This window comes from Syngnathus floridae, chromosome 13 (genome assembly GCF_059516105.1).
Source record: "Syngnathus floridae isolate MCC-2025c chromosome 13, RoL_Sflo_1.0, whole genome shotgun sequence".
Lineage (NCBI taxonomy): Eukaryota > Metazoa > Chordata > Actinopteri > Syngnathiformes > Syngnathidae > Syngnathus > Syngnathus floridae.
The window spans coordinates 5,688,202-5,702,963 of NC_142425.1; the positions used below are offsets into that span (position 1 = coordinate 5,688,202).

The 14,762-nt window shown below is 39.3% G+C and overlaps 1 protein-coding gene and 1 long non-coding RNA gene across 8 annotated transcripts in view; one reads left to right on the forward strand and one right to left on the reverse strand.

Annotated features, from left to right (window-relative positions):
- ptprsa (protein tyrosine phosphatase receptor type Sa) overlaps positions 1–14,762 on the forward strand; it is a 166,627-nt gene that overhangs the window by 113,737 nt on the left and 38,128 nt on the right. For 5 of the 7 annotated variants that reach the window (XM_088393314.1, XM_088393319.1, XM_088393315.1 and 2 more), the window contains 8 exons: positions 1,632–1,901; positions 2,094–2,675; positions 2,785–2,921; positions 3,013–3,157; positions 8,825–9,145; positions 10,172–10,365; positions 11,265–11,291; positions 12,217–12,334. In XM_088393314.1, the coding sequence (XP_088249440.1) occupies positions 1,632–1,901; positions 2,094–2,675; positions 2,785–2,921; positions 3,013–3,157; positions 8,825–9,145; positions 10,172–10,365; positions 11,265–11,291; positions 12,217–12,334 (1,794 nt within the window). The remainder of the gene's footprint in view (positions 1–1,631; positions 1,902–2,093; positions 2,676–2,784; positions 2,922–3,012; positions 3,158–8,824; positions 9,146–10,171; positions 10,366–11,264; positions 11,292–12,216; positions 12,335–14,762) is intronic. The other 2 variants (XM_088393316.1, XM_088393318.1) reach the window with 2 other exon arrangements.
- On the reverse strand, positions 4,246–7,108 carry LOC148388301 (uncharacterized). Its single transcript, XR_015861980.1, has 3 exons — positions 6,972–7,108; positions 5,030–5,183; positions 4,246–4,502 (listed from the first exon to the last, which is right to left on the reverse strand). It is a non-coding gene; the product is annotated as an uncharacterized LOC148388301 (long non-coding RNA).

Consider the following 14,762-nt stretch of genomic DNA (forward strand, 5'->3'; position numbering starts at 1 on the left):
AGGCAGTGAATGACAGTAAAAGCAATGATCTCATCTTAACATAATTTGCTCACATAGTACTAATTAAAAACAGAAAACCATGCTTGGTATGAACTCGGTTCTCCTTTGGAAACATGTTGTTGCATTCCCATTCTGTGTCCCTTTGTCAAGTGTTTATTGGGATGCTTATCATACACATCATTTCCAGAATATAGTCTTGCATACTACACCCAGAGTCATACCTCTAATGGCAGAAATTTACAAACAGCTTATATGTATCTTATATCCACCAACACAGTGTACTTTATTTTATGTGCATCAGAGCTCATTCTTTATTAACTTATTGTATCTCCATTATAATTCCTCTCCATTGAGGTTTTTTCTTTTCCTCTTCTCATTCTGCCCTTCATCAACATTTCCCCTTTCTCAACTCTCTCCCTCCTTCTCTGGATTTCGACTCCCCGTGGATCCTGTTTTGTTTCTTGACTCCAACACTGTGATAGAAGAATTTCTTGCCACAACAACTCTAGTTGTTTTATACGTACTTGTAGGCACACACCTTGTTACGCGATTCTTATTTTGTGTTAACTAGGATTGTGATGTGACAATGTGCCAACATCACATCCTATCACATTAGCTGATGGAAAAAAAGTTTACATACTAATGAAGTGGGTTACTCCCCGCCCCTTACCCTTCTCCAAACCTCCCCACTCCTCTGTTGAACTCTTTGCTCCTCTGTTCCCTTCCGCTCTATCCACTCCTTTAATGCTTTATTCTCTATCTTGTATCTCTCTTCCTTGCTCTCCAATCGTCTTTTGTCTGGGCATGCTAGCGACCCTTCAGTTATATTCCTCTATGCATTTTATCTCAATTTTTATATCTGATTTTGTTATCATTTATCCTTAATTTACCTCGATCTATTTATGCATGCTGTCTGTGAAACTGATAGCTGCATCTATCAATGGAACCGTGTCAGATCTTAATAAGGCTTTGTCCAGTGGATCTACCCTAAACCACAAAAATCTCATTAAAGTTTCTCATCTTTAAGGTTTCTAGTTAGATGTAGGTGACGAGTGACAATCAGTACTAGAATATGTTCAGATCCCCAGACCCCAGTAACCCGACACTTCCTATGCTATGGGGGAAGCCTCTAATGGCTAACTTCCTCTGTGGCAGAGTGGACAGGAAGTACCAGGTTGCCATGTTGACCTTATTGATAGTACTACTGGATCACAAGGCCTATTTCTTCACACTTTGATAGGCTGTGATCAGGTTATGATGAAGTTGGTTATGAACTGCAGTCCAGCTCCAAAGATGAGAAACTCGTAATAGATTTTTGTGTCTATAATTGTGCTGTGATGGGTCAAACATTGGTCAATGGAACCTTGTTGCTATGAATCGTTGCTTTCTTGTTAATCTATATTGTTGTTGAAGCAGTTCTGTTAGTTTAGTTCCTTCTTCTTATTTGTATATTTTTACGTTTTTGAAAAGTCTTTTTAGTTTGTGTTTTGTTCCCATTACAATGTTAAACTTTTTTTGTGTTAAATACTTCTACGAGAAGGGTCCATTTTCATCGACATATGTTGTTACTTCTCTTTCTGCTTTGACTCTCTTTGCGCTGTTTGTCATCCTCTCCTCATGCCTCCTCTCAGTCCGACGGGTGCCTCCTCGCTTCTCCATTCCACCAACGAGTCAAGAAATTATGCCTGGTGGGAGTGTGAACATAACATGTGTGGCCGTGGGGTCCCCCATGCCTTACGTCAAGTGGATGTTAAATTCTGAGGATTTGACGCCAGAGGATGAGATGCCAGTGGGTAGGAATGTTCTTGAACTGAGCAGCGTTCGTGAGTCAGCCAACTACACCTGTGTGGCCATGAGCAGCCTTGGCATCATTGAAGCTGTGGCGCAGATCACTGTCAAATGTAAGCGATAACACTCAGTGAGAAGGAAATACCGGGGATTCATGAACAATGTATACAAAATACGCCTTTTAGAATAGATTTTTTAATTGTGCTGTTATCTTTCGAAACAACCACTTTCTTTCCAAAGCCTTTTTTTTTTTTTAAATGAATCACTGAAAGTTAATCACAACTTTTGTCTTGTTACCATAACAGCTCTTCCGAAGCCTCCAGGTACTCCTGTTGTTACTGAAACCACTGCCACTAGTGTGACTATCACCTGGGACTCCGGCAACCCTGACCCAGTAACCTACTACATCATCCAATATCGTGCTAAATCCTCAGACAGCAAATATGAGACTGTAGATGATATCACCACTACACGATATAGCATTGGTGGCCTCTACCCCAACACAGAGTATGAAATCCGAGTTTCAGCCGTCAACACAATTGGCCAAGGTCCTCCCAGTGAACCCGTGGAAACTAGAACTGGTGAACAAGCCCCTGCCAGTCCACCTCGTAACATTCAGGCCCAGATTATATCCCAAAACACCATGATGGTACGCTGGGACGGCCCGGAGGAACCAAATGGGCAGATTAAGGGCTATCGAGTTTATTACACCATGGATGACTCCCAGCCTATGAGCCTCTGGCAGATTCATAATGTCCAGGACAGCATTATCACCACAATTCAGAGCCTGGTTCCTCAAGAGACTTACACCATCAAAGTCCTAGCATTTACGTCAGTCGGTGATGGACCCTTCTCAGAGCCGATCCATGTCAAAGTGCTGCAAGGAGGTAAGAAAATAAATTTTACTACTATGGTTAAAACACTGCATATTATATTTAATTATATGTATATGTGCATACTACAAACAGTCAATTGACAGTCGCCCAATTGTTTCAGTTCCTGGCCAGCCATCCAAATTTCAAGTTGGGGATGTATCCGATACTAGCATTGAACTGACCTGGGAACCAGCCTTTGACAAAGAAGGAATTATAAGTTATGAACTTCGCTACACGGAGGGGAATTTCGGCTCTCAGGTAAGCATTTCAGTGAAGCACACAGCAGAGACCAAGGTATACTTATTCCATCACTGATGATGATGACGGTTATCTTTCTCATTGATCACAGATCAAGAAAACATTTGGACCTGCATCTTCGTATATTGTGGAAGGTCTCCGCCCAAACACGGAGTATCACTTCTCTCTGGCAGCGATCTCCAACAAGGGCATTGGAGCGTTCACCAATGACATGTCACAGAAGACCTTGCAAGCCAGTATGTAGCTTTTTGCCAATATTTCTACTCTATTGTGCCTGCTTAACCAAACATATTTTTTTGCAAGAAAACACCATTGACTAGGCATTGCAAATGATATGTTCTCTAGTGCTGAATATTGCATTGTTTGAACAATGTTTTCTTCTTAGACATAACAGGATTCAAAGCCGAGCTGTGTGGATTCATATTTTTGAATTTGACTCGTTTCACCATTTATTTTTTATCTTGTGCATTTAGATGTACAGTGCATTAGAAATCGCTTCATTTGGTTGAATTTAGACTGAAGGAATCTGAATTACCTTATTGGATAATATGGCTGTGGTTCCAGGTGCATAGGAGTCTCCTCTACACCTAATCAATCTGCACTTACGTGTCCCAGTTGTGTTACTAGTTTCTGCTTTACTTTCTTGTTGCTTTTCTTTTGGAATGAGCAAGTGCACTTTGATACACATGAAAACACAAAACGTCAACTCTGCTCTAAATCCACCAAGGTTCTCTTATGAACTGGGTCACAATTGGGATTGATATATGGGAGTTTGATCACCAAAGAAAAACTGTCCACCAAATGTATGCATCCTGAATTCCTGTCTACTTCTGCGTAGATGTTTTCACTTGTACGTATTACAACAACCTGATCAGTTATTGTCTTTAATTGCTGTTATTGCCCTTTTAAACTTGGCATTTATTTCTAATTCTTTGATTAATGTTACTTTACCTTCCCCTCGTTATGCTTCACTTCAACATGATGATATAAATACCTCCCTTACCTACTCTTTTAAAGACAAAATATCCTGACATGTCTATTATGTGATATTAAAATGTATGGGGTGTTGATACTCAAACAGTTGCAAAAGTTAAATAGATACATATGTATATAAACGCCATACTAAAAATGATGCTCTAATTCCCTTCTACCACCATTTGTGATGTTAAAATGACCAGTGCATAGGAGAACCATGGTGAAGGAGTAGACATCCTTTAACACATTTTCTGTTTCTACCAGTGCAACTTGTTGGCTGCCCCACACTCCAAAATCTGGGCACAGGAACTTTGAAGCAACCACCTCACTGTTCATTTTTTTCGTTTGTTTGTTTTTATTTCTGAGCAGCAGAGCTACACAGACAGTGCAGCTTCACCGAGGAGAGCGCCAGTTGCATGCGGCAGTCACTCTTACCCCCCCCAAGGGTGCTATTATGAATCTAAATCATTGCATTGTTGATCGTTCTAGGCATGAAAATATATTTTATATTCTTCCAGCTTCATTCCTCACTTGGTGTCTCTTGGGTGTCGTTGTCCATCTTCACCTGTCACTCTGTCTGCTATTTCCTTAGCTGTGTTTTCTTCCCTTGAAAGATAAACCACAACCACATTGGGCTGGATACACACTCCATCCTACATCAGCCTATTCTGACCCCCACCCCCCCGCCTCCCCCATCCCCTTCTGTATTTGCCACTTGTTCCTCTGCGAAAAGGAACATACTAAGCTCTCCTTGGAATGAATGGCCTTGCTCACATTCTGTCCCTTCCCTTGTATTGAATTCTTTGAGTTTATTCTTTTAGTTACCTTCTGTTACTTTATTGGTTATTCTGATGGATTAGTTTGACGTTGTGTCAAACTGTAGCCTGCTGCTGTTTATTTTGTTTATTTGGTGGTTTTTTTGGGGGAGGTCTTGCCAGCTGCAAGCATACCATAGTGCCACATACATGCTGAAAAAGTACGAATGGTCCAAGCCAGAATTAGAGAAAGGGGGCTTCTCCACTCCACAATGGATAAAAAGGATAACCATAATTTTTATCGGAGTGTCGGTCCATATTTGAAGTGTTGAGCATCTTTTTCTTAAATTTGCATACTATTTGAGTGCTCGCTTTTACCTAGTTCTCCACCTTTTCTATCCATTCACGGTTCTGCCTTTTGCCCGTGAACTCTCCCAGGAAATATTGTTTAAGGGGCGAATGTGGGAGTCAACACTCGGCTCTCAAGGGATTCTCGTTGGGAGCTTACTGTGTAGGTCAGAGCAATCACAGTCTAAAACAGAGAAAAATATAAGTGACAACAATTTAATCTTTTGGATGCCAGAAGGTAAGTGTCTTTGTGGTTGGAGGGATTCAGTCTGCCATTCTTGAAAACCTCCCAGAGATACCTGATTCTCAATCTGCTTTTAACACATCACTGTAATTTTTCCACTTTAGCAGTGTCACTGGTATGTTAAATCATATTATGGTGACATCACTGCTAAGTGGCTTTCTATTAATGTCAGAAACTATAGTGCCTCTATATATCCAAGCTTGAGGGAAGATATAATGTCGGCCATATGTCTCATGTTAAAACTAGTGATGTGCAATTGTCAGTGGCATACAACACAGAACAAAAAGTATGCTGGTGTATTCCAAGGCAGACTGAAATTCTTCACCACTAAGTACAAACAAAGACATACAAGTATGAAGTAATTGTCCAGTATCTGTTTTATGAATACAAAAAAACGTTAATGTTTATGCTCAATGGAAGAGGCATCACCCGGGGCTATTGTCATGGGGACCACTTTGTCGACAATGTCTACTTATAAATTGTATTATTAATTGCCTTTTAACCTTTCAATTACAATAGCCACTTTGGGCTTCTTATTTGTTATAAGATGAAATGAATAAAATAGATCTGATATTACTGACAACAGTGGCTCTCATTGACAAGCAGCAAGGCCTCTAGGGTTAAGGTGTCACAGTCGGCCCAGATCCTGAGCCTATTTAATGTGAGACTGTTCAGACGAGGCTTGATTGGGTCCACAATTTGAGAAGCGGGCAGGCTCCCAGCATCCCTCACGCTCTTACCCAGTTTTAAGACATGGTAATAGGGCATGAGTTGTATCCTGGGAGTAGGTGTTAGCGGACTGCAGGGCCACAAAGTCACAGATAGAAATCCCATTTCATAGCTTCAGAATTAATTTCATGGTTTGCTATGAGCTCTGACCCATTCCCTTGGATTGTTAGGCTTTATGCGTTTAGATTATACCTCGGAACTGCCAGTAGCCAGTCGAGCTGTCTCTCAAATTAAAGCAGTGGATTCTAAATCCTCCATATTTAGCCAAACAAGCCGTTTAGCCTTTCCACTTACTGTAATTACGAGAGGTTTTTAGATGTATTGGAGCATTTGTTTTAAATACAGCATGGGCATTTGGAATCAAGGAAGATTAATTTTATAATGATCTCCAAATGTGACCATGCTGCTCATTGACACTGCTGATGAAAACACATTTCCCATGTAGGCAGTGAGATGTGCTTTTTCGCTGATTGCAATTTTTTTTTTTTTTTTTTTGTGTGGACATCCAATACTGGCCTGGCTAGATGAAGTGTTAAACTCTACATGCACTATGCAAATTAATCCAGTTTCAACGGTAGGCGATGTGGTTACTAGAACTGTTTGGTAGCTTCTGACCGGCCGTAGGACCATTGCGTAAATCACTTATGTTTGAAGAATTCAATTTGATCAGATTCCAAGTTCAGTATAAGTTTTTCAAACTCTGTCACAGTGCAGTATAAGCTATTCATGTGACATCCCGAATTGACAGACTGCTAAATATATTTTCTTGACTCATATAATAAACTACAGTTTTCAGTTCTAATTGGTATCTCCAAATAAAATTTTTAGCAGGTGATTGAATTGTACACTTGTAAAATTATACAGCACAGTCCCACCATCAGCTACTTTAATGTAATTGGTTCCCTGGTGTCAGATTCAAGAATTGGAATGTAGACATTACAAATGATTTGGCATGAAACTTCCATAGAAGTTTCAAAAGACCCTCAAGTTAAGAATTACCGAAGGTTCTCGCTTAGTTCTTGAATCCATAATCCTACTGCTGGTCTTGTTCATGGGTAATGCACTTTATTAAAGCTCTGCCACAGCCAGTTTTAAACCATCATCTGTCTAGAGGAGGCCTGTGCACAGCGATAGCCTGTGCACTGTCACATTCACAGCCTCTTTACTACATCACAAAGACTGAGGACTGAGCAATCATTGTTGATGTGGAGAGTTTTGCTAATACAACAAAAGTGGTGGAAATAAGCTCAAAGGCTCCAAATCCAGTAAGACCGAAAGGAAATAAGCCCATTGGACACGGGGAAGGGATTGTGAGGTCTTGACCTATTTGTTGTCTACCACTCACAAACTCTGGTTTTTATTTCATGCATTCGTTAAGTTGGTTTGCAAAAAGTGACAATGCGGTCATGTACAATACAATATCATTAACCTTTAATGCGTATGTACCATTTACAATCTATCCAAGGCTTTTCTCGTAAGCTAACTACCCTGACAGCTTCACAAGTTTAATAAACAAATGATATGAAATGGGATTCATTTAAACAAAAATAAATGAGTGTGTTGTGTGCCTTGCTAACTCCCGTAGAAACCTACAGCCTCCCCTCTCACAGTCTTGTGGACCCTTCCGGCCCAAACATACATGAGTATTAAGCAGCCCTGGCTAAAGCAAAAAGCTGAACCTCCCAAACTCTGAAAGTGGATCCAAAGCTGACGTCGACATCACCCAAATTAAAGTGCAATGTTGAATTGAACATGACTCAAACATTTCTTAATTGGCTTTAAGGAAAGGAAGCACTTGCTATAGTCTAGGGCTGGTAGTAAGAAAGTCTTTAAAATGTAGTATTTGTGGGAGCCAGGTACGTATGATGCAGACAATTTTTGTTGTCATTTTTTTTTTCTTCCTCGTTTTTTATTTTTTCTGCGGTTGTGTGGAGTATTCTGTTTGTCCCATGTTTTCCTATGTTATTATTTTGAATTAACTATTATTTTTTTTTGAGTGACACGGGTTACATAAAAATTCATCTCCCAGTACCCCTCTCACGTTTATGATTTATTCCATTTGAGTTTTTGCGTGTGGAATGGCTTAAATTTTGTTGGTATTTATTTCATGTGTTGGCAGTTGTACTATTTTTACATTCAATGTAATAATGAATGGTGCTTAATGTAGCGATGTTTTTTTCTACTTACCAAATGGTTAAAAGGATCAATGCAAGGCATGCTGTGTAATTAAACACAATATTTGTAATTGCTTCCAGATTGCAAGCGAAAAGTATCAAGTTAAAATTTGGAATTTCACAAATAGGTGTTGCTTTTTGCATTTTAGATACTATTAAACATCAAACATAATTTTTACACAAGGAAAAATAATGTAAAGGAGGAAATACTCAAAAGAATTAATTGTATGACAGCCATTTTGGTCAAAACAAGACACCAGGCCTACACCAAGAAGTAAAACTCAAGGATCACAGTGAAAAAAAAAAAAAGATCCAAATGCAAAAAAACTGAATAGATCAGCTCTAATTCAACTTGGAATCTTTTTATTTGACATTTGAAGGGTAGTTGAAGCATCTTGATTCATTATTACAATAAATGTTTCCATCACTCCATTTATGTTTACATTTCTTAATCCAAGTTTTACATTCTTGTTTGCTCCCGCAATTCTGTTAGTTTAAATTATTCCCATTGTTTTATGACCCAGGTTTCAAATTTTCCTTTTTATCATTTTCTTTATCTCTCCCATCTTTTGTATTTTTTTGTTTTTCACCCCACCCTCCTCTTTGACCATCCTTCTGGTCCTCTACCCCCTCCTTCTTCCCCCTCTGCCTACTTTTCTGTCCTGTCCACTTCACCAGAGCCCTCAGCCCCCCCTCAAGACATTAAGTGCAGCAGCACCAGCTCCACCACATTGCTGGTAAGTTGGCACCCCCCGCCATTGAAGAGTCAGAATGGTCTCCTGGCGGGGTATAGGGTGCGCTACCAGGTGGTGGAACAGTCAGAGGGCATCAGCGATGATGTGGAGTTGGTGGAAGAGCCCACCGTGCCTGCCACTGAAGAGCAGGTGCTTCTGCAGCGATTGGATAAATGGACCCAGTATCGCATCACTGTGTCCGCTTTCACGGTCGTTGGGCCGGGCCCTGAAAGCGAGCCGTTAATCTGCAGGACCGATGAAGACGGTACATAAATGTCTGTTTTGTAGTAAACATGTATTTGTTTTCTTTGGGTGAGCATTCACAGAAATGTTGACAAATTGTCATACCTGCTCTACAAAGTCATTTTAGCATAGGATAGTCTTCAATGAAGCAGCCGAGATTATTTACAGTTCAATAGCTGTTATTTGAAAAATATATTGTATTGTGTGGCAAAATGGGATACATATCACAAATACTAATTGCAAATTTGTTTGGCTCCAATCAATCTGACCTCTCAAGTGTAAATATGTTTGGTAAATAACCTACAAAACAAAATATTAAAATAATGATCTCTGGTAATCAAAAATTTAAAGATTACTTGGAGTATTCAATAGTAAATTAAATGAAGGGTGAACAAATGAAAACTCGGTCAGCATGCAATGACATGGGAAATGAATGCAGGTCATTTTGGACTTGTGTTGTGCATCGAAACGTGAATTTATGTAGATTCAAAAAAGTTGAAGTTAATGTGTTTTATGTTCTAGTTTAAGCTAAAATACAGTGTACAAATGTAATGAGTAAAACAAGTAAATTCTCAGTGCAAACTCAATGACAGAAGCTGCAGCTCAGCTATAAAACTGATAAATGGATCGATGTGAGCCTGCCGCAGCACATGAGAATCAGACAGATGGCTAGCCTTGGCTTGCCCAAAATCTTTTCCACTTCTATTACCACGGCACTTTGAGCCTTCTGTACACCACTGATATAGCTGAAACTTTAGACACGCTTATATTGCTTTCAAATACAAGCCTTTGTGAGTGTAGAGGATAAGAACTAAAGCATGCCTAAGAAATAAAAACAACCAATTGTCAGTGTTATTGGAAATGACACAGTCATGATATTTATACATAGCTACTGCACGTATAATGACAGAGCATATTTCTGAATCTGTGGACAATTTCTACAACTATTCCATCTTTATTCAATATGCTTTTCCATGTTTCAGTGTTTTTTATTTAGTTGAAAACAGCTTCCATTCATTTTACATTGTATTTTAAATGCTTCCTGTAGTTCCTGGCAGCCCTCCAAGGCGAGTGGAGGTGGAGGTGTTAAACTCCACTGCACTTAAGGTGATGTGGCGGTCTCTGATGCCAGGAAAGCAGCACGGGCAGATCCGTGGCTATCAGGTCCACTATGTTCGTGTGGAGAATGGAGAATCCAGGGGCCTGCCCCTCATCAAGGATGTCATGCTGGCTGATGCCCAGGTAAGACCATCTATGTATACCAAGTGGCTGTGGACCAAATATTATTTCATGAGTTTTTTTCCAATCATGGTCCTACCAGCAAACTTCCTCTAACTCAATAGTAGTGACAAGTAAGAGCCATTTTTTTCCACGCACTACAAACTGTGTATCTAGGTCAGCAAAGTTACCGTGCAAATATTGCTGGAGTTGGGGAAATCATCTGGGTGCTCTTCCCGCTTGGATATCATTTCGCATTACTGCAATATTCTGAACTGCCTCTTCCCTTACCGAAAACTGTAATCAAAAGCTTCACTCATCTTTCTCTGCAACATTTCCTTCATGGCTTTTATTAGGACTGTCTGGACTCTTTGTTCATATCTCCATTAAAATGATTGTGCACTTGAATCTAATGCAAGGACAAAATGAAACTGCTGCTTGTTGTGGTTCACCATGGAAAAGACTTAAACTAGCATGAAAACAGTTCACCACAAATCACTCATCCATGACAGCTAGCAATCTATTTGTTCTCTTTTTACACTTAAGCTTAAACATAAATCCCAACTACAATGAGCCTTTTACGTTACAGTAAAAAAGTCCAGACAAGAAATATATGTTTTCATTGCAATAAACTCTAATGACGATAAAATCCTTGAAAGCCTCCAATAGTGCATCTGGATTTTGCTGCATTGATGATTTAGCACTAGAAAAACATTGCCACGCCCTGCAGACAAACCTTTTCTCAGTTCTTTTTTTCTTGTGGTATCACAAAAAAAGCGACCTACTTCTGACTCCAGCCTTCTGCACCCAAATCTTGAATGCCACCATCGCTCACAATCCTATTTCTTCCCTGTTTGCTCTCTCTCCTTTTTAAAAAATGTTGCATTCTCTCCCATACTCTCCTCTTTGGCGGGGGTTGTTAGTGGGAAACGGACGATACAGCTGAATATGTGAGTACAAAGTTCCACTTGAGTGCTTTGTGAAGTTGGGAAGCTATAGACAGTGGCTATTGCATCAATCCGGCATGATTTTAAAAACTACTTCAATCCTTTATGTGTTTGGATGGCAACTCGAGAGTTTAAAAGTGGGCACTTTGTCGTTAGACCACTGAGGAAAAACAGTCATGTCAATAACTGATGTACTATCCACTGTCCATCGTGCCTGGAGTGATACTTGCTGTGTGTTGTTGAAACATATTGTCTTGTGCTCCCATCTTGTTTTCCTAGTGATACTTGAAAACAATATTAGTCCCTTCTTTGAGTCTCTTTTTTTTTTCTTTTTTTTTGAATTTGGAAACAGTGAATTTTACCCCACATGCATGCATGAATGTTCCTTTTCACACAAAAGCATTCTTTAAATGATCTGATTTGAAAACTACCATACAAACCTTGGTCCGTCTGCATTGTGCAGAAACCATCTAAATTGCAAGACAATGCTTATAGCTCATTTAATTTTATTGACCTCCCCCATCTGTCTGCCAGGCAGCCTGTTAAAAAAGCCCATTTTGCATTCATTCACTCTCTTGAAAGATTCATAAGAATTGATCAGAAGGCTTTCTTTCAAGAGAGTGAAAGGAAACATAATGGCTGATTTAAACTCTCCTAGTGAACAGATATGATGTACTGTAGTTCAAACGCATTTATCGCAAAGTTAAATTATTGACCTGTGTATATCTAAAGGGATATGGGATGCTTTGAACTTACACATCTCATATTCTTCTACCATATGGGGAACAATATTTTCACATCCAAGGGATGTGTAACAGTTGTATGCAAAGTCCAGTTAGTCAACATGAGGTGCATGAAGTTTGGTAAAAAGGTAAAACATTTACAAAAAATAATATTTTGCCCTTATGTTTTTACTTTTTTTCTATAGGAAATGGTTATTGGAGGGCTCAAGCCAGACACCACTTACTCCATCACGGTGGCGGCATACACCACCAAAGGCGATGGAGCACGGAGCAAACCCAAACTGGTGGTGACCAAAGGTGCAGGTCAGTGCAACTACGATGGGATTCCTTGGTGTGTGTGACAGTGGGTTTTTTAATGCAGCACATGGGTCACAGTATTGATATCTGTTCAGTTTGTATAATAACGTGGATAAAAATATTATTAAATTTTTATCTTGCCTTCTCCACCCCACGCTGAGTCAATGGCATTTAAAAGGCAGTTAACCTGACTTTCAAATTGTGAAACAAAAACATAATGTGTCTTTTCAATCAATATTATGGTGACACATGCTCAAACACAAAACTGGGGCCTCAAATTCCTGGCAAGTGTCAAATGTTACAAGTGCCAGGAGGTTGTGACATTGTGTGTGGGGCATAGGAGAGAGGTGTCACACTCGATCCTTCGGTTAGAGACGGTTCACTGATATTTGCCAGTCTGAACATGTTTTCCCTCAAAGGGAAACAACACTTTTTTTTTTATGATTGAAGGGTGAAATATTTTTATATATGCCATGAGAGGAAGATTAAACAGGCCAGCTTTAACTATTTGTAATCCAAGTGTAACGCATATATATGTAGTCTATTGTACGTAGACCATTTTATTATCAAAATAAAAAAACAAAAAAAAATTAACCAAGACAAACTTACTAAGTCATGACAGTATGAATTGATGTAAAATCTACAGACCCTTGTTCAAAAGCCTAGTTATGTTGACGTAAAAAAAAAGAAGAGGACGAACAAGATAAATCAAGTCGAAACTTCCTCCCGTTTAATGTGATTTATAATCTGTACAACTCAACTGAAAACAAAGAATATTTTTTCTATGGGGAAGTAAAAATAAGTAACTGAGATAATGAGGTGTGCATCCAAGTGATGTGGCTATGTTCAGAATTAGCCAATCACATTCAACCTCATTCAATTGGAGTCAACATACAGCTACCAGTATTTAAAGTTGACTTTAAATCTTAAGTACCTCCGATTAGCACCACATTAAGGCATTCGTAAAGATCTTGTAGTTGGCCTTTCATAACATTTCTGTCATAACATCTTATACCACAAGATATGATCTACAGAGAGCTTCCAGAATCAGAAGGATCTCTTTATTCCGAGGTTTTGGTTAGGAGAAGGATACAAAAGAGGCATTGAGTATACCAAAGAACCCAGTGAAGGCAGTCATCATCAACTGAATAAAATATGGCCCAGTAGTGACATTATCAAGAACTGACAAAAAAATTATGAGGGTGGGTGCCAAGAGACCAACAGCAAAACTAAAGCAGCTGCAGGATTTTTTGGCGCAAGTACTGGCTGTTTAATACGTCACAACAGTCTCTTATCCTATTTATAGGATTGTGCTATGAGGTAGTGTTGCAAGACGTCAGCATCTTAAAAGCTTGCTAACAGACATTATCTGATGCAATGCTGTTGTTACACCATATAAATGGATGTTGTGAGGTGCATGTGTGAGTTTAAAAGGAAAAGGGTGTGGCCACTTCAATGTGGAGTGCAGGAAGCAGACTTGAAATGCAAGCCCCGGTTAACACGTTGTATCTTTAGTCATTTCCTGAATACTTATTTTCTCCAGTTAAAAGCATCAATCTGATTCAATAAAGACATCCGGAGAGGTTGCATCCCTCTCATCAACTTTGCTGGACACTCAACAATGTATACAAATTGTGTGTGGTAAAACTTCCATACCTCTAGATGACGATGATGTTGAGCTAAGTTCAATTGCAAAAAACCATATTTTTACCATAAAAGAATTAATTGCCACTTTTGAACACAACTTATTCCAGGGAAGTGTTGCAAAACTAGTTCTGTTGTTTTAGACATTAAAGAATGAAAATAGTAAGTTTAGATACATTAAAGTTGGCTTCTTTTGTTTAAGCCTTGTTGCTGAAGGACCTTCATGAGTCTTGTCTGTAAGTCTCTGTTGCATATTAATGTCTTCTTAATACAATTGGTTAGTTGGCTCACTTGCATTGCTGACAATGAGTTGTGAAGGTGACGTAGGACGGGAATTTGCTTTTGTGATATATTAAAAGAATTTATGCACAGTGGTAACTCATCTTGATCTTGGGCTTTGAAATGCTCAGATGACAGGCTCGGTGTTTGTACTATTTTAATCACCGACAGCTTAAACTGTTTCCTTTCCTTGTTTGGCCCGGCAGTCCTTCTTTGGGTGCACTCTGAATAACCAACTGGCACATTTGAACAATGCTCTGAGTTAGTGAACGGTCAGAGCAAAGCCGTGCACGCTTGGAGCGATGTTCAGAACACACCCACGATTTGGAAACGCAGATGTTAAGTCCAAACTCTGTTGTTCTTTGTCATTGTATCTTTAAAATACATTTCCCCCCAAATTAGACCTACACTCAGCACTTTCTTCTTTATTATGCATTTGTTAGTCCTACTCATACTCTGGAGCGACATGCAGTCCAAGAAAATGTATATAGTACATGAACATCTTGGGGCC